This window comes from Leuciscus leuciscus (genome assembly GCF_965113295.1).
Source record: "Leuciscus leuciscus genome assembly, chromosome: 17".
NCBI lineage: Eukaryota > Metazoa > Chordata > Actinopteri > Cypriniformes > Leuciscidae > Leuciscus > Leuciscus leuciscus.
This window is the reverse complement of record NC_138741.1, coordinates 2,465,730-2,485,750: the sequence shown is the minus strand read 5'-3', so window position 1 is coordinate 2,485,750 and position 20,021 is coordinate 2,465,730. Positions and strand designations below refer to the sequence as shown.

Genomic DNA, 20,021 nt, shown 5'->3' with positions numbered 1-20,021 from the left:
AACAACGCAGGAAGTGCTCAAAATACGAAGTTCAGGTATTATTCAGAGTAGCATAAGCCTGATAAGTGATGTTTCAAAGGGAAAGGAAAGTTTTTTTTTTTTTTTTTTTTTTCTATAAGGTTAAGTGCTCACGGAAGAGATTGGTTTTCAGCTGTCTTTTGAATGTTGTCAGGGATTCTGCATTCCGGATGAGGGTGGGGAGAGCGTTCCACCAGCATGGAACTGTGAATGAGAATGTCCTGGAAAGTGATTTTGTGGCTTTCTGTGATGGAACCACGAGACGTCGCTCGTTGACCGATCGTAGGTGTCTGGTAGGGATGTAGACTCGTAGGAGTGAGTGAAAGTAGGAGGGAGCTGAGCCTGTGATAGTTCTGTAAGCAAGCGTCAGTGCCTTGAACTTGATGCGAGCAGCGAGAGGTAGCCAGTGCAGAGAGATGAACAGAGGAGTGACGTGGGCCCTCTTGGGCTCGTTGAAGACAAGACGAGCTGCAGCATTCTGGATCATCTGTAGGGGTTTGGTTGCACATGCTGGAAGTCCAGCCAGAAGAGCATTGCAGTAGTCAAGCCTAGAGATGACCAGGGCCTGGACGATAAGTTGTGTTGCATGCTCAGTTAGGAAAGGCCTGATCTTCCTGATGTTGTGCAGTGCAAACCTGCATGATCGAGCTGTCTTTGAAATGTGATCTGTGAAGGTCAGCTGGTCATCAAACGTTACTCCAAGATTTCTGACCGATCTTGATGGGGTGATTAATGATGACTCTAGCTGGATGGTGAAGTCGTGCTGTAGAGACGGATTGGCAGGGAGGACGAGAAGCTCAGTCTTTGCCAGGTTGAGCTGCAGGTGATGTTCCTTCATCCATGTGGAGATGTCCGCCAGACAGCTTGAGACCCGTGCAGCTACTGTGGGATCATCTGGTTGAAAGGAGAGGAAGAGCTGCGTGTCATCAGCATAGCAGTGGTAGGAAAAACCGTGTGCCTGTATGATGTGTCCCAGTGATGTGGTGTAGATGGAGAAGAGGAGGGGACCAAGAACTGAACCCTGGGGAACACCTGTGGTCAGCTGATGTGCTCTGGATACCTCACCTCTCCATGCGACCTTGAAGGACCTACCTGTGAGATAGGACTCAAACCTAGAGTCCTAGGCTAGAGTTTATTCACATCTCTACTATTGAATCCACTGTATCATCAGCGCTCGGATTCACTTCCATGGGGCTGTCAGTCTGTGAGGTAAACTAAACGCTATTGGCTATTTGAAAAGGGGGAGGGGCCATTGAATATGTCCCGCCTTAGCTTCCTGTTTCAGTGGAAATTTTGGTTGTTCTAAGCTAGTCAGCTTAAAGGGGTGGTATAATGCCCTTTTCACAAGATGTAAAATAAGTCTCTGATGTCCCCAGAGTGTGTATATGAAGTTTTAGCTCTAAATACCCCACAGATATTTTTATATAGCATGTCAAAATTTTCACTTTTTGAGGGTGAGCAAAAACGCACCGTTTTGTGTCTGTTCCTTTAAATGCAAATGAGCTGCTGCTCCCGGCACAGGGGGCGGATCTTCAAGAGCTTGCACTCACACACACATGCACTGAAAATTTCAAAAACTTTTAGCCTTTGATGTTCAAACCGGAGTCAGACAATGATGGAGAGACTCGAGAAGAAGTGACAACATGTAGAAGCAACAGGACATTTCTGAATGGTTAGTTGATGAATTTATGAAGCTGATGTGTAGTTATCTTCTAGTCATTGATTAGCATATTCTGTCTTGATAATCTATAAATTGTGTTCCGGGGGCGGGGTTTATGTAAATTTTAGGGTTTGTGATGTCACTAACCCAGGAGGAAGCTCGTGTAGTCTCTACCAGCCGTTTGTTGTAGTCCTTAAAAAGCGATTTCTTTAAAAGCAAATATCTCCCTTTGCTTTGAGCTTTGAGCGTTGTAACTTTGCAGATGTTGTTTATGCTCAAACAGCAACATTACACACTAAAGTTAAAAAAGTGAAATCATAATCAACCACCCCTTTAAGCTTTCCCATCATCAGTTAATCAGTAACTGGCTTTGAAAACAGCAAAGTGTTTTGTTCCACAGTTCTGTGCAGGAATTGTCAGATACTGCTGGTTTGTCCGTCTTAAATCACCTCAGAAAGAATCAGGTAAGAAGAACTGAGTGAAGATCTCCACTGGCTCCGTCCCTCTCAAGGCCCCGTCAAATGGTGCGTGTGGTCTTCATGTTCGCCGGATCAACACAACGACCACATCAAAGCAGCGTAAGCTGTTATTTGGAAGATAGAGGCAAATTTTCAAAGATGCTATAAAGACAAATGGGTCATGGAAAAGAAAAGAAGCCATAATTGCTGACATAAAAGAGGCCAAAAATAAGATAAATCACACTGAACGTTTCATTTATGACGGCAAATAGAAAGTTTTTATCGTCAACAACACCCTAGTGAAATATAGATACACTAACATGTATTTGAAATACATTTATTTTATGCTAAGTATACTACAAATACATTTACATATTCATGTACTTAATATAAGATTGTACTTTTAGTATGCTAAATTGGTACAACTAACTTCAGAAGTTCTTATCCAGAAGTAGTGCAGAAGTCCAACTAAACATATACTTAAGTTTATTGCATTGTTTTACAGTGGATCTATTGCAAGTACACTTTAAACATCTTGCATTTAAAGACTGATATTATACAGAGTATACTTACTAATAGTGATATTAAACACATTTTAGGCTTGATATTAAGAAATGTGCATTGTGCAATAAAGAAGCACTCCAAATAAAGTTTAATAATATTTATATCAGTAAGTCTGATGGGTTTGTAGTACTTAGTATGAAATAAATGTATAGTAAATGCATTTTGGTATAGTTTTTTTCCACTAGTAGTTTCTTAAATGTGTTGCTTGAAGTGTCTTTCATTTACAACTACATCTTTTCTTATTTAAAGGTCATTTTCAGGCCCACATGAAGTCTGCACCTGCACATCTCCATAATCTCAACGCCCATTATTAATCAAGTTCGACACGTCCCACACCCGTTGCGTGTTTAATACATATTTTGGCTGATTTTGATGCAAATGTAAGAAATAAATAAAAAAATATCTGCATATTCCGTCTGGATTTAAACGAATCCATGTTTCTGAACACACCCATAATAACTGTAATAAAATATTCTCATTTTTATATTTTACGAGGTGGGATTGATTGTTGGATATTGATGTCAGTCCTGAGACAATTCCGGGGTTTTCCCATTTCCATGTTTCCTATTCACACACACACATCTTCTTGCATTTAATTGGTGTGTTTTCTGTTTGTCACTTGCTGATGTAATACTGTGGAGAGGAATTATTTTTATGTTGCATGTGAATCGAGCTATCATTCGCCAATTACTTTTCCAGATGAGCTTGACCACAGTTCCAGGAACGTTCCCTGTGCTTGTGTTCTTGTTTACTGTGCGTGTGTATATGCGTGTTTTCCTCATGAATGAAAGGCTTTGAATGGCTGTGGTCATGGAATCCCATTGCCTGGTTATTCCAGTTACTGAGTGAGTTTGTTGGCTAAAACTAATTTTGTGTAACTTTCTCCTCCACACTTTCCCCAGTTCAGTGGTTCTTGACTGGTTTAGCAGATACTTTGAACAGCAACTGTTTATTGTACAAAAATAATGTCTCTAAAATCAAACAATGAACTTGGTTAATATTACCACGAGCTGCATTGGCTCAGCAATATGATCAGTTATTAGGGCTTGCCTGTATAATTCACTCTTTCTTTTCTTCTTCTTCTTCTGAATCAGTTTCTGGTTCAAACTATGTCTGAATTAAATCAATATTTCCATTATGTAGTATTTACTGCAGTTGACTGAGTGTATCTGAGATTAAGTGGAGGCGGGGCTAATTTGCATATTCATTTGGGTGACTCCTGCTTAGTTATCATGTAGTTTCAACCACTATTTCTTACTTGTTGTGTTTCCTGACAGAAGAAGCACAAAACTATGTAAATGAGAAAAGCTTTATTGGGAACTCGGCTAACAAACAGATGTATATGGCTGACTCTAGGAAGAATGCAAATATGATGTTATGAATATGATAATAAGAACATGATGCCATTTTAGCGACATTTACAGACTTTAGCTATTTTCCATTGAGAGTAAGTGGTCAATGCAAACCAAATTTATTTGATGTTTTTGAGAATTGAGGCCATTTCACACAAGCTTTCTATTAAGTTTATGGGCTGATAAATATATGGTTTGACTGCACACAAACATTGAAATCGACAACAAAAAAATATGAGAATATTCACATTTACATGTATGCATTTGGCAGACGCTTTTATCCAAAGTGACTTACATTGCATTTCAAGGTACACATTTACATTCTTATCAGTTCTATCACAGAATATCATGTTAAAACATCTCATTTGCATCTCATTTGCATCTTATTTGCATTAAACATTGTTTTTTCTGCTGTCTATGATCACCAGAAACGAACTGAGATCTTTTTTCTTGAGTTGTAAACCACCACAGATCTAACAGGTCCAACTATATGAGAGTTGTTGCTGTGTTAAAGCTGAGCTTTCTGGAGATAATAATAGTGTTGGTTTAGGGTCAGGTCCACTAAGCTAAGTCTAGATAAACACACTAATCGTTGATGGCGTTCTTCTTGACCCATTCCTACAGTACATTATGAGTACAGACACTGCTTGTGTTTGTATAACCAGGAATGGCTTTTGCTGTTGACGTTGATCAAACATGTTTGGCCTTCTGGATATCTCTGACAGATCATAATTATAAAATTGATGAGAAACAAGCAAGCTTTACTGAAGCAATGTGCAGTTGGTTAATTTGTAGTCTGTGGGTTTTATTTGTCTAGCTGTCTTTCTGCCTCATAAACCCTCTTTGCTCGAGGGTCTACAGGTAAAAGATGCGTGTGAACGGACACTTTCATGCCTGTATGTTTGTTTATGAGTGTGTGTGTTTGTGCATTTATGGGCTCCTGCTCTCTTCTGTCAAGGAAAACATTTAAACTGAAATCTTGCCAACGTTTAAAATAGAGACTCAGTGTTCAGGGACTGTTTTTGCTCTGCTATCAACTGGATTTAGGCTTTTTAGATGAGGCTTTGGTGCCTCATTAGATTATCTCAGGATACGTCCGCATTAATCCGGATACATGTGGAAACGTATCCGTTTCTCTGTGTTTTTGCCTTCCATCCACACTGAGACGGCACTAAGATAAACACGTCCAGTTTAAACAGCTGTTTTCTGTCTCTGTACAGACTTCTGATGGATCAGAACAAGTGGATGGTTTATTTTAATGGCGTCCCGGATCGCGTCGCAGGATTATATGTTTGTTCGGAGCATTTGACTGAGGCACAGTAATGTAAAACTGTAAAATTATATAAAAATGTATAAAATTAAGTAAATTATTTAAAAATGCTTTGTCTGTGAATTAGTTTTTTTTTTATGGATAATGTTTTCATAACACTTGATATTGTTTCCTGTGCAATGATGATAACCAATCATAACAGTGGCGTTTACTTACTAGTCCTTAATAATGAACAAGGGTTGAAAATAATAAATTTTTCTGCATTTATATATATATATATATATATATATATATATTTTTTTTTTTTTTTTTTTTTTTTTTGGGTGCAAACATTATTAGTGAACCTCAAAAAACACATTACATATAGTAAAAAAACAAAAAAACATTTCATGACCAGTCGTGTTTTTTTGAAAAATTAAGTTTTTGCTGTAAACAAGCAAACTTTTTTTTTTTTCTCCAATATATACTTAGTAGGTTTGATCACATCACGATGAGTACTAGGCCTATTACTGGTGATGATTGACTTAACAAGCACCAGAAATGATTGAATGTTCACACATTGTCCAGAAGTCACTCTTGCACCATCTCTGCTCTGGTGTGAATGTATATATCCGTGTGTATTTTGGCTTTCTAAATCAGGAAAACTCCAAAACGCCGATGTGTTCACTTCCCAGAAAGCTGGTTTATCTGCCTCCCGCAGCTGCAATATAATTGTATAGGCACTGTAGCACATCTATCTATTAAGTTGTCAGACTCATTGGCTAAAATCTCTTGGACTTCACTTCAAGTCCAAAAGCCACTTCCCATGGGAATTGCCTCACCATCTGAGAGCAGACTGAGTGATTTAGGGCAACATGAATGTGTGATAATTCTCAGAACAGAAGTGTTGAGTCACTGCGTTCTGGCACCGTGTTCCTGCTGTTTTTGGCAAGCGTTTGCGTGACTGGCGTTGGTCCGCACTACCAAAGATGACTTCCAGGCTTGTCATATGATGCCTTAAAGTTCTCCTAGGATGTTCTTACTTATGAGTGCAGAAATGTTAATTAAGATGCGACGATTACCAGATTTTGGACGGATCATACTGGATGTGGTGGTACATTTCATGTTTCTAGTGTAACAAAATCAAGACCAAAGTTTGTGCATTTTGTTGGATTTCTTTATCATTCTAGAATGATGGGACTCAAGGTTTTATGTCTATATAAGCAGATGTGTTCTTTGATTAATGGTTTAGGACACAGCCATCAGTGTTTTAAAGTGTACATCTGTCCAAAACACAACACAAATATTAGATTAATGTCACTTCTGGGAGAGTAAAGTGAATCTCATGAAACTTGTCAAATGTCACATTTAATCCCAAAACATTATTTAAATCATGATAGTAAATGTTATACTGGCTTAGATGTCCACTGGTTTTAATAAAAAGTACTTGAATGCATTTCTTTTCTTCTGTATTGCACATACACAATGGACAATCATATGGAAGCTTGTCTCCGCCATTGAATAAAAAAACGAAAAAAGGTAATTGCTAATTTTGTTCTTGCAATGGCGAGTTTATATCATGCAATTTTGAGGAAAAAAGTCACAACTGCAAGATATAAACTTGCAATTGCAAGAAATAAGTAGCAATTACCTTTTTTATTTTTTATTCCGTGGCGGAAGCAAGATTCCATATGGAAGCTTGATTTCGCCATGGAATAAAAAAATAAAATATATAAACTTGCAAGTGTGAGAGAAAAAAAGTCAGAATTTTAATTTTTTAAAAATATATTTTATCTCAGATACTCTCAATTGTGAGGAAAAAATCGTAATTACCTTTTTTCTTTTTCACTCCATGATGGAAACAAGCTTCCAAACAATCACCACCAACAATAATGACAAATATATAAACTGTACATTGTTGTGAATTTCTTTATTTTGAGGTGAATGATTTCAATGAGCTCATTGTTTCTGCCTTAAATTTATTTTTACACTGTTTAAATTAATACATTTTTAACTAAATGTGATTTTGTACATGTACATTTCTGAAATGCATAACTTACACAGTCACCTCTGATAACAGAACACTCTAATGTGGACTCATGCACTTTCTGTAAAGCTGCTTTGAAATGAAGTGTATTGTGAAAAGCGCTGTGTTTCCGTGAGATCTGTGCGCGAGGTCAAAGCAGAGGTGAAAACATCTGATGGCACAATTTGTGTTTCAGAGAGACTGACTCCAGAGGCCACTGAAGGGGGCGTCCCGAAGAAAGAGTGTGTTTCAGCGGGGAGGTTTATCAGAAAGACATGTCCCGTGTGAGTGCGATTGCGTGTGTGGTTGGCAGTAAATCAGGGGCATGTACTGTGGTTCCCTGCATGGCCCATAACAGCCCTGGCCCTCGTCCAGAACGCTGCGGTGTCAGGACCGGAAGAGAGAGAGGAAAGCAGTGTGTGTCTGCTATGAATTACCCAGTGTAAATGTAAGACTCCCTCTGAGACTCCCCTCGCGCATGTGGGCCGCGAAGCAGCTTTTGCACGTTCATGCATGTGGTAAAGTTACACTGGATGCTTTTGGACGCCATCACCTCTGCCACGGAAAAGTAAATTAGCAAATGCATTTAGACTTCTAATTTACATGCTCTACAAACTGTGTTTTATTAATATGTGTGTTTTTGTAAGAACAGCAAACTACCATTTCTGGCCAAGGACTGTTTTGGAGCAACATAGTGAGCATGAATGGAAATATTCAATGTAATGAAATACACAATGTTAGAGTCAACAGTGCATTTTATTTACACATTTATTTAGTCACATTTCTGAAAGTTACAGGTTTATGTAGAACTTGTACAGAACAAACAACTGAGTTAAACATCTGATTTTAGCTTTAAATTGATATTAAACATGGCTTTTTTTTGTATATTTGTTAAAAACAATACAATTTGATTGCTCTTTTAATATGTTTTATATATACACACACACACACATTTGGGTTTTTTTGCAGCTTGAAAAAATACTTGAATACATTTATGTAGTTTCCAATGTTCAGAAGTGTTTTCAAAGGTACATGTATATATAGCTAACTGTGCACACCACTGTACAAACATTGTCTTAAAGAACTATAAAACCCTGATGTTTTTTTTCCCTGTTGCTTTACATTTAGATTCCGTCATACTATTATCTACACATTTAAAAAAAAAAAAGTGAATTATATAGTTAAACTGTATTTATAATCAAAAATGTCATATTGCTTTTAGAACATGTTAAATATGAAGCACATACCTGATTGTGTATAGTGTATTATATCAGACACAGTGGGTTTGAAAAGCACACACACTCATTTATGCTTCATTGAATGCGCTTTCTCTGGGTTTGGCAGAGATTTTATAATCAAATGGCTTCAGTGTTAAACCATAAGAGCAGTTTAGGCTCAAGTCCTGGGATGGGTCGTTCGTGAAAGTCAGTCGGTGGAGCAACATGGCAGCGATCAGGAAAACTTCCACTTTTGCAATCTGATCTCCAATGCATCTTCTCTTCCCGATGGAGAAGATCATCACGCTGTTGGTCAGGTCTTTATCCAGGGCTCCGCTCTCGTCCAGGAATCTCGACGGGTTGAAGATGTGCGGATCGTTCCACTTCTGAGGGTCGTGGTTGACGGACCACTGGTTGATGAACACCACGGTGTCTTTAGGGATGTGGAGGCCTTCGATGGAGACGTCTGAGGTGGTGGAGTGTGGGATGGTGACGGGGACGAAGCTCGTGAAGCGCATGGTTTCGTAGATGAACGCGTCCAGGTATGCAAGGTTGCTCCTGTCTTCTATTGAAGGCAGTCGATCACGACCCACGACTTTATCAATCTGCTCTTGAAGTTTGCTTTGAATCGATGGGTGTTTGACCAGTAGAAGAAGCATCCAGTTCAAGGCGGTAGAAACCGTGTCCAGACCTGCTCCGATGAGATCCGAAACCGTTCCCTCAGTGTGAGCTTCGGTCAAACCCGTTTCCGTGTCTGCGTGATCAATCACGCCAATGAAAGCATCGCTCATGTCTCTCGTGATCTCAGGATCGTAGCTTTCCCGGTGCTCCACCACTTTCCCTTTAACAAACGCGAAGAAGTCGTGGTTGAGGGTTTTGAAGCTCTGAAAAACACTCCTGACTGGGTTGGGAAAAGCCTGCAACCAAGGCATTACGTCTACTAGACTTCCAGCTCCTACAGTTTCTCCAAACTTGCTCACTTTTCCCAAAAGAGTCCTGAACTCTTGGTCGTCGTGTCCGTAGCGTTTCCCAAAGCAAAGAGCGCAGATGACGTTCGCAGCCGCCACCGTGAGTTCATGCGACGGATTGAAGTATTGCTCGTTTGAACTCAAGCTCAGAAACGTTTCGATCATGTCCTCGGCCTCCGCCGCGATGTGCTTCTCGAAGGACTTTTTGGTTTGGCTGTTCGCGGAAGAAAAGGCACGAATGGTGGACTGCGCGATCTTACGGTGCATCTTCCATTGTTTGCTGTAACTAGTGAACGTCATGCTAGTCCCGCCCGAAACCGACTGGAAAGACACGAAATTGGGCCGTCCGGCGAACTCAGTGCTGTGTTGAAGCAAAGCCTCCCGTATCGCCACGTCTCCGTTCAGAACCACGATGTCGCTGCTTCCCAGTCGGATCTGGTACACGTTTCCGTACTTCTTCGCCAAGTTTGAGAAGGTGATGTGGGGCATTTGTCCGAGCTGCATGGCGTTCCCAACTAAAGGCCAAGCGAACGGCCCTGGAAGCCTCTTCTTCAGAGTGAGATTCCTGACCCAGAAACAAGCCTCCAGACAGCAGAGGAAGACGAACGACGCAACGAGGGCCGGTTGGATTTGCCCACTCCATTCCTTAAGGATGCCCTTCATCCCGAACTCTGTGTCTGACAGCGCCATGATAATTCCCAAGCTCTTTTGTGTAAACTATATTAGCAGCTCTCCATCTTCAATGGCGAGTGAATCTGAGAACCTGCTGTTGGGTTACAGGAAGACAGGTCAGGGTTTTTGCGGAGCTGCAATGTCTTTCCAGGGAAGACCAAATTAGAAGAATGCAGATTTCAGTCTTTCACACTGTTATATATCTCTAGAGTAGGAGGAGTTTGGGCCACAGGTTTGTTTTCTTTCCCCCGACTCTCTCGGACTCTCCACCCATTACAGCCAGAGTCAAACGCCTGGACACACATGGGATTCCCAACATCTACAGATGTACAACACTTGCATATCACTATTTAAAACAATATCTGTACATAGCATAAACATAAACACAATAAAAACAAATAACAGACAATAAAACAGAGAACATGCCACTGGATCATTGATCAGACAGATAGGCCTTCAGTGTATAGTGGACATTACATAACATCATTTCAAAGGGACTTTTGCAGTGCATTAAAAATACATTTGTGAAGTTTGAACTGATAATACAATGCTGATTGTTTCAAAGCAGGTTCGCTTTAATATAAACGGGCAAATAATAACGTGAATGTTGTGAAAGTGATCAATTAGGAAACAAATTCAATTGAGCTGCTCTACTGAAGATAATGGTGTCATTGTTCAGCTCAGTTTAGTTCAGTGTTGTTTTGATTCACTGTCAGAGTTGCAAAGTTCATGAGTTGTGAATGAGTTCAGATCCGCTGTGAGCCGCTCAGCTGAAGACAATAATGTCATTAATCAGTCGGGATTGTGTTTGATTGTCGTCAGTGGATGATGTTGATGGTTTCACCTTTGAGAACTGACTTCAAAGATCAAACAACCACTAAATATCACCAAAACACCGACATGGAGACTTTAAACATGAGGGAGAAAAGTGAACATTAGTGAAAAGAAAAGATCCTGCAGTGTTTGAGACACACAGACACACACACTTGCTTTGATATTATCTTATCTAATAGTTGTCTAAATACATTTTGGAGCACTGTGTGTGTGTGTGTGTGGGTGTGTGTGTGTGGGTGTGTGTGAGAGAGAGAGTGTGTGTGTGTGGGTGAGAGAGAGAGAGAGAGAGAGAGAGAGAGAGAGTGTGTGTGTGTGTGTGTGTGTGTGTGTGTGTGTGTGTGTGTGTGTGTGTGTGTGTGTGTGTGTGTGTGTGTGTGTGTGTGTGTGTGTGTGTGTGTGTGAGAGAGAGAGAGTGTGTGTGTGGGTGAGAGAGAGAGAGAGAGAGAGAGAGAGAGTGTGTGTGTGTGTGTGTGTGTGTGTGTGTGTGTGTGTGTGTGTGTGTGTCTCTGTGCGTGAGTCTGTGTGTGTGTGTGTGTGTGTGTGTGTGTGTGTGTGTGTGTGTGTGTGTGTGTGGGTGTGTGTGAGAGAGAGAGTGTGTGTGTGTGGGTGAGAGAGAGAGAGAGAGAGAGAGAGAGAGTGTGTGTGTGTGTGTGTGTGTGTGTGTGTGTGTGTGTGTGTGTGTGTGTGTGTGTGTGTGTGTGTGTGTGTGTGTGTGTGTGTGTGTGTGTGTGTGAGAGAGAGAGTGTGTGTGTGGGTGAGAGAGAGAGAGAGAGAGAGAGAGAGAGTGTGTGCGTGTGTGTGTGTGTGTGTGTCTCTGTGCGTGAGTCTGTGTGTGTGTGTGTGTGTGTGTGTGTGTGTGTGTGTGTGTGTGTGTGTGTGTGTGTGTGTGTGTGTGTGTGTGTGTGTGAGAGAGAGTGTGTGTCTGTGTGCGTGAGTGTGTGTGTGTCTGTGTGAGTATGTGTTTGCGTGCACGTGTGTGTGTGAATGTGAATGTGTGTACTTACTTGCGTGAGTGTGTGTGTGTGTGTGTGTATACACATACACACGTGACAGAGTAAGAGAATAGCATATATTCATGCTAATTGGACGTGGACCTTCGTTTAATGATGTTGCTTTGTATATATTTTTTAAGAGATAATTTTTTATATGTCTTGCTGTAAAGCACTGAAATGTCTGATTAAGATTAATAAAACCATAAACCAAAAAATGCTTCTTCTTTTTTTTTTTTTTTTCAGAATACATTGTCTGACATAGTAAATGAGCTCTGTAAGTCGGCTCTAATTGCTGGGGTTTCACTTTGACTGGAATCCGTGATGCGATGCCAGCCGAATACCCGTGGAGTCGAGTCACTGGAGGAATCCAGTCTGTAACTCATGAAAATTTGAGGTTTTTTTTAAAGCTTCAGACAAAGAACAGATACAAACAATGGAGTTAAATATGTACCATAGCCGAGTGAGCTGCAGTTAGAGTAATGACTGTTATATAAATTTAATACGATAATTTGACTTTAAAGATGTGGTTTTACAGAAATATCTCAGAGACTGAATGTAAACAGAAATATTGGCCAATAAGGAAATAGAGAGACATTATGCGTAAGTGAAGACAGATGCAGACAGTTCGTATAATAAAACTGTCATTTAGATGCGTTTTAGTTTGGTTTGACATGCGTGATTTATTTTTTTACTTGCATGTTTATTTGTATGAATGCATGCGCATGTGTTATGAAATGTGAAATGAGTTTTGAGCATCATAACAGAAGGAGACTGAGTGCATCTTCACAGGTAATAAAACAGCACTTCATTTATTCCACTCGTAGCTTATTTTCCAATAGTAAAAAGAAAACAATACCTGGACATTCTAGTTTTTGTTCAAAAAGCTGCTTTCCTGAATACATGCACTTCAGTTACAGAGCTTAAAAACATTCAGTGTGAACATTTACCTCAATATACGCAGTGTAATATAGGAATATCTGATATATGCTCCTGTTTTTGCACATGATTTGTGAGGATTTATTATTTGTGCATGTGAGAGAACCTTCAAAATGACATAATGAGGAAGATGATCCAGCGTGAGACTGAAGTCTTTCATTGGCTGAAACGCTCAGCAAAGCATCGATTGCAAATGAAAGCTACTGCAATTCCAGCCCTTTTAAGAATCTCAATGAATAAATGGCTGTGCATTTTATAGAGAATATAATTTATAGACACAGTATAATGGGTATAAATAAATGCTTAAATGCCTTAAATGACTTAAAATACCTGAAGTACACAATCACATCGTTATACAGTTTTATGCAAGCATAATTAAATGCACTGCTATGCCAAATCTGAGTCAAGTTCATAGGAAGTAACAGCTGCTATTAATGACTCAATACAAACAATTGCATAACATTACATAATAATAGTGTGTCTACAGTGACAATGGCTTAGCATTTGACCATAAACATCTCATATTGTGATCTGAAAAACATTATTTTGAAGCATTGATGATTCATATACACTTAAAAACATTGGTAACACTTTACAATAAGGTTCATTAGTTAACATTAGTTGACGTATTAACTAACATGAACTAACGATGAGCAATGCATTTGTTACAGTATTTATTAATCTTAGTTAATGTTAGTTAAAAATCCAGCTGTTCATAGTTTGTTCATGTTCGCTCACAGTGCATTAACTAATGTTAACTAATACAACCTTTGATTTTAATAAAGCATTAGTAAATGTTGAAATTAATATTAACTGAGATTAATAAATGCTGTAGAAGTGCAGTTCATTATTAGTTTAGTGTTAAGTAAGGTAGTTAACTAATGAACCTTATGGTAAAGTGTTACCTGATTTGAAGAATCTTTCTATGGATGTGATTAAATCAATTCATTGAATCATTGCAAACATATAAACTGTGTAAATATTCATTAAATATTAAATATGCAATTATTAGACAGCATTCAGTGCAGCTTTACTTATACTCATTGTTATGTGGAATACATTTGCATTATGTTTAGTCTTTTCTGGCCTTTAGTCACAAGATCAAGCTGGTTGTTTTCACTCATGCCGGCGAAACCAAGCCAAACAGTTTTCCTCTGAGCTTGGCTGAGATCGTGTACTGGAGCGGCTTCAGTGTCAAACCGTACGAGCAGTCCATGGACAGATCCTGAGAAGGGTTTTTCTCAAACCAGCACTGGTGCAACAAGATTGCAGAGAACAGGAAAACCTCCACTTTTGCAATCTGATCTCCAATGCATCTTCTCTTCCCGATGGAGAAGATCATCACGCTGTTGGTCAGGTCTTTATCCAGGGCTCCGCTCTCGTCCAGGAATCTCGACGGGTTGAAGATGTGCGGATCGTTCCACTTCTGAGGGTCGTGGTTGACGGACCACTGGTTGATGAACACCACGGTGTCTTTAGGGATGTGGAGGCCTTCGATGGAGACGTCTGAGGTGGTGGAGTGTGGGATGGTGACGGGGACGAAGCTCGTGAAGCGCATGGTTTCGTAGATGAACGCGTCCAGGTATGCAAGGTTGCTCCTGTCTTCTATTGAAGGCAGTCGATCACGACCCACGACTTTATCAATCTGCTCTTGAAGTTTGCTTTGAATCGATGGGTGTTTGACTAAAAGCAGAACGATCCATTGCATTACGGTTGACATCGTGTCTTGTCCCGCACCGATGAGATCAGTGACCGTAGCCTCAACGAAGTCTTTACTCAGGACGCTTTCTTTCCCGTGTTCGATCACACCGATGATGGCGTCGCTCATGTCACGGGTCACGTCGGGATCATACGTGTCTCGATGCTGGACCACTTTATCCTTCACATACGCAAAGAACTCTTCATTAATGATCTTGAAGTTCTCATAGACTCTTCTCACAGGATTGGGGAACGACTGAAGCCAAGGCATGACGTCGACGAGGCTCCCGGCGCCGACGGTTTCTCCGAACTTATCCACTCGTTTCAGGAGAGTCCTGAACTCGGGGTCGTCGTGACCGTAGCGTTTCCCAAAGCAAAGCGCACAGATGACGTTAGCGGCGGCGACGGTGAACTCGTGCGCGGGATTGAAGTGTCGTCCATCGGCGCTGAGTCTCAGAAACATCTGGACCAGATCCAGCGCTTCACCCACGACATGTTGCTCAAAAGTTCTTTTAGTTTGACTGTTGGCTAATGAGAACGCTCTCAGAGTCGACTGAGCCACTTTACGGTGCATCTTCCACTGTTTGCTGTAATTGGCGAACGTTAAGCTCCGACCACCGGAAATCATCCGGAAGGACACGAAATTGGGCCGTCCGGCGAACTCAGTGCTGTGTTGAAGCAAAGCCTCCCGTATCGCCACGTCTCCGTTCAGAACCACGATGTCGTTGCGGCCGAGTCGGATCTGGTACACGTTTCCGTACTTCTTGGCCAGCTTTGAGAAGGTGATGTGGGGCATCTGGCCGAGCTGCATGGCGTTTCCCACTAAAGGCCAGGCGAACGGCCCTGGAAGCCTCTTCTTAAACGTGAGATTTCTGACCCACAGACAGGCCTCGAGGAAGAAGAGGATGATGAAGGATGCTATGAGAGCCGGCTGAACCTGTCCGCTCCATTCCTTCATGATGCTGCTGCTTTTCAGTCCAAACTCGGCTTCAGGCAGAGCCATTCTTCTGATCAAGTGCTTCAATAATGCTCAATGCTACATACAGAGAAAAAGAATAAGCAAAAATCAAAATGTCTCTTTAAAATCAAAATCAACTCTCTTGTCCTCTAAAATCTACTTTTTATCTTGGGTTTTATCTTGCATTGATTCAGTTTTCTACGCTTGCATTGTTTTTCCAGGTGAAGCTCACTGTGTTTTCTGAGCTGGCTGGTGGGATTCATGTCTTTTATATATGTTTGCAGCACAGGGGGCCGGACCCGAGGATAGTCTCACTCCTCCCATGCTGGAGACTCAGACTCCGTCAGGAGATCTGCACTGAGACTAGCGCGTGAATCATCTTTGTTTCGTTCGCACGCGCTCCGTCTGAGGTATGTCTGATCATCACTGCGGAGATGCTGAGAACTTCACTGTGCAAAACTTTGTATGGTTTGTGCCAATCTCCGGATTGTATAGTTGCAGTTGTCAGTTCAACTCAAATAAGTGATGCATTTAATCGTTTTGTGTGACTGCGCGTCTGAACTCTTTGCATCTCCTCATTTGACACGCGCGCGCTCGTGTTTCTAGTGTTGCGCGCTGAAGCTGTAATCGTTATTTCTGCTCTGGTTTGCACAGGATTACGAAAATGTTATTTTAAGATGGATGCGATCAGCGACGGCATCACAGACTTCAAAACTTCTGTCTTGGGGAATGTTTCATAATAAATAGGTGCTCTGTTTTTCAGACTCACTCTACATAAACCCTAAAAATGGAAAAGTATGCACGCATGCAAGGAGTTATGCAACACAAGACAGTGAAATTCCAGGTTATCCCTGGTGTGTGTGTGTGTGTGTGTGTGTGTGTGTGTTTGTCCCTTTATATTATAAATGTCTTTTTAGGTCTGTAACCGTTATACCACATATATATTATTTATAATGAATATAAATTTCAGTAATGGAGTTATAGCATAATAAACAATAAATGGACAATTTGATGTACAGATTGGGTAACACTTTACTTAAACCTTTATATATAAAATGCATATGCATTATAAAAATATTTTAATGCACTTTATAATGCATCGTATGATCTCATGAATAAAAGTAACCACAATTATAATACATTATAATTCTTATCTGTTCATTGAACAACCTTTAGAAAGTATAATGCATTAAAGCACATGACCAATTTCAGATGTAACAAGGAATCTGCTAATAATATAATGCATTTTAACTTTGGTTACAGTTATATCTTATAATAATAATAATGCATCATATCGTACACTATGAATACCTTTGTAATGCATTATAAGTAAAGCCTTTAAATAAAGTGTTACACAAAAATGTATTGCACATATAGATGATATTGATTCCATGATGCACAATCGCACACACAATTATAATAAATCATTTAATATCCTTGCAGCATAATTCATTATGCAATAAATTCCAAGTATAAAAAACAATTGCTTTTTAGTACAAATGTCAACAATGTGAAGCAGAGGGATCGAAATAAAGATTATAAATGATCTGCAAGAGCATAATTTGAGATTGTGCATCATGTTCTGGGGTCTCTGATCTCATCGTAAAGCACGCCAGGGTCTCTTTCGGCTATTTTCCTCTCACAATTTCAGGATAAATTTTCACATGTGTTTTTGGGTATGCAGTCACTGAGAGATTGCTTAATTGCAAGCATGCCTTCATAACGTGCACTAAAGCAGATCCACCATCAGAATACATCAGGACACTTTATTCAGTGAGAAACGACATGAAATGAAATATCCTGATATGTCTTCATACTGTTAAAGGCATATGAAGAAGCTGCATTTGCTTTTGTTTTTCATTTGGTGTGTGTTTCTCTCTGTGCGTGTTTGCTTGGTCTGTATCACGGCAGGGTTACATGGAAGCTTTATGGAAACTGGAATTTAATATTCTCTCATTGTGCACTTGCAGTATTTGCAGCTTTATTTGGTGAAGTTCAGTTGCATCAAGGCTTCAAGCTCTAGAACTGAATGTTCTTGATGTAAAACGTTTCTCTTCCGAGCGCCAAGCAGGAGATAAATGTTCCTTGTTTCCTCACCAAGAGGAGTTTATTTTTGCAGGATCTAATGAGTCTAATTGCAGCGCTGCAGTGTTTCTAGTGTCCGAGAGACAGTAGCGCTGATTTCTGATAGCACACTTTCCTGGATCCAAACCACCTCTTCCCTGAGAAGAGAGGAAGGAGAAGCTGCCAAATACAATCAGTTCCAATCCGCCTGGATTTAAGAAACCCACTGTTCCTGCTCTCTAGGAGAGAACAAACATCTTCACAGAAACAGGATTACATTTCATTCGCTGTCCGGGGATAGAGAGTTATTTGCACGTATATTCTGTGTGTGTGTTCGCAGCACATATATAATTAATACAAATGTTTGTATATCCTTATCTTTTAACACTTTACTTGATGCCTTTGTATATAATGCATTTTAAAATGCACCTTTTAATGCATTGCATGAAATCATGAATACATGGTAATATTCATTATTATAAATATAGAAAGTGTAATGCATTAAAATATGAAAGAAGATGTAATGCACGCTGTAATGCATTATATATTTCATGAGTAATTATTATAACATACTTTTGTGATAATTAAAGACTTCAAGTATAAGTGTTACACATTATCTTCTTAAATCAAAAAAAATAAGGGGAAATTGTCCTCATAATGACATTTTAATATATGGTTTTTAAAAGTTCATATTTTTCATATTTTGATTGATTTTACAGCAACCACAAAAGCTTTTAAGTAATATTTTAATTAAATATAGTGTAATCTTTTATATTATGACTTCAAAAATCATGGCTTGGTGTAACAATATTATGATATTAGTGTGATATTAGTTAATATGCAAGCAGTATATACTGTATATAATAAGTATCTACAAAAAAAGTGAAAATTGTTCTCATGGATCTTACAAATGAAATTTTAATACGAGTCTCTTAAAAGCTCAAGATTTTGATAGCCTGTAATATTTGCAACATTACTGTATATTATAACATAAAAAATTAAGGATTGGTGTAACAAAATTGTGATATTATTTAATATTAATGTCGTGTTTTGTAAGTATTACACATGTAATAAAAAATGTAAATCATTATATTCTTAAATCTGAAAAAGTATGTAAAAAAATTGTTCTCTGACATTTCGACATATTGACTAGATTTTGATTGAAAGTTGATATATCTCAATATATTACAACATCAGAAATCAAGGATTTGTGTAGCAGTGTTGAACTACTGAGTAATTGTTATTTTGACGACTGAAATATCACTGAGTTCAGCACTGCCAGAATCACATCCCGTGTTTCCCTGCAGGAGAATCCCGTCAGCGTCCGCACTAATGGGAGCCAGCTTTGCTGCGGTGTGTGTGTGTGTGTGTGTTGCGTGAGGCTGTCGTGCGATTACTCTCTTTAGCCTGGCTGTGAAAGGCTGGCCGTGACCCCGTGAGGTCGGGGAGGTCAAGGTCTTGGCAGCCGTGAGCGTGTGGATGCGAGTCTCACGGTCTGGAGCTAATCACTGTTTACTACAATCACTTCCACTTTTCAGAGAGCTACTGTCACGCACGGCCTCGGGAGGAGGAGGAGGAGGAGGAGGAGGAGGAGGAGGAGGAGGAGGAGGAGTCACTTTCAGTTATACAGCGCTTCAACTATAGACTGTTTCACAGCAGCTTTACAGTGATAATAGGAGATTACAGTAACACAGATTGTTCAGGCTTTACAGCAGCTCTAGAATAAAGTTATTGTCCAGATAAAGTTAGTTCACTTCTGTTGCAAAGAAGACTAATATCCTACTAATAAATAATAAAATTAGTTATTAACTGTATTAGCTTTACACGACACGCGTGTCCGCCTTAACGCGCTCCGGCTGCTCATCAGTGTTTGGCGGCTCGAGAACGCAAACCTTGAAAAACTATATCATCTTTGTAAACTTCAAAAACGTGAATCTGTGAAACCGCTGATGACAGACAAACATAAATGACTTGGGGAACTTGCGAGATGAACCCCTGCTGACGGCCGGGTCTGTGGTGGAGGAGGGAGTCTGACGGGATTAAACTGGAGGTTCTGTGGGGAACGGACTGGATCCACTCCATTCCTAGAGCTTCCCAACAAATGGGTTTTTGGGGTTTGGACTGATGGGTCAGTGAACCCGAGGTTACCCCGAGTGTCCTAGAGCTCCTCCTGTACGGTTTTAGGGGGAAATCGGGTCCGTCGGAGACGTCCAGTAGATTCCTTAGGCGCCGAAAGAACAGCACAGACACAGTGTTATCACCATGGGAAAATCTCACAGTAAAACTGGGAGTTGTGAAAAAAAGTTTATAACTGTTTTAATTTTCCTTGCTTTTATTTTGTGATTATTTTAATTC

The 20,021-nt window shown here is 39.9% G+C and overlaps 2 protein-coding genes across 2 annotated transcripts; both read right to left on the bottom strand.

Moving 5' to 3' along the window:
- Positions 1 to 8,064: 8,064 nt before the first annotated feature.
- Positions 8,065 to 10,359, bottom strand: LOC309479627 (cytochrome P450 1B1-like). Its single transcript, XM_082143797.1, has one exon. The coding sequence runs from the start codon at positions 10,200 to 10,202 to the stop codon at positions 8,634 to 8,636; it is 1,569 nt and encodes a 522-aa protein (XP_081999923.1). The 5' UTR covers positions 10,203 to 10,359; the 3' UTR covers positions 8,065 to 8,633.
- A 2,433-nt stretch (positions 10,360 to 12,792) lies between these two features.
- Positions 12,793 to 15,856, bottom strand: cyp1c1 (cytochrome P450, family 1, subfamily C, polypeptide 1). Its single transcript, XM_082143796.1, has one exon. It carries the CDS (start codon positions 15,645 to 15,647, stop codon positions 14,067 to 14,069), a length of 1,581 nt encoding a protein of 526 aa, XP_081999922.1. The 5' UTR covers positions 15,648 to 15,856; the 3' UTR covers positions 12,793 to 14,066.
- Positions 15,857 to 20,021: the final 4,165 nt, after the last annotated feature.

Coding starts and splice junctions, on each gene's coding strand:
- LOC309479627 (XM_082143797.1), bottom strand. CDS start 10,202: ATGGCGCTGTCAGACACAGAGTTCGGGATGAAGGGCATCCTTAAGGAA.
- cyp1c1 (XM_082143796.1), bottom strand. CDS start 15,647: ATGGCTCTGCCTGAAGCCGAGTTTGGACTGAAAAGCAGCAGCATCATG.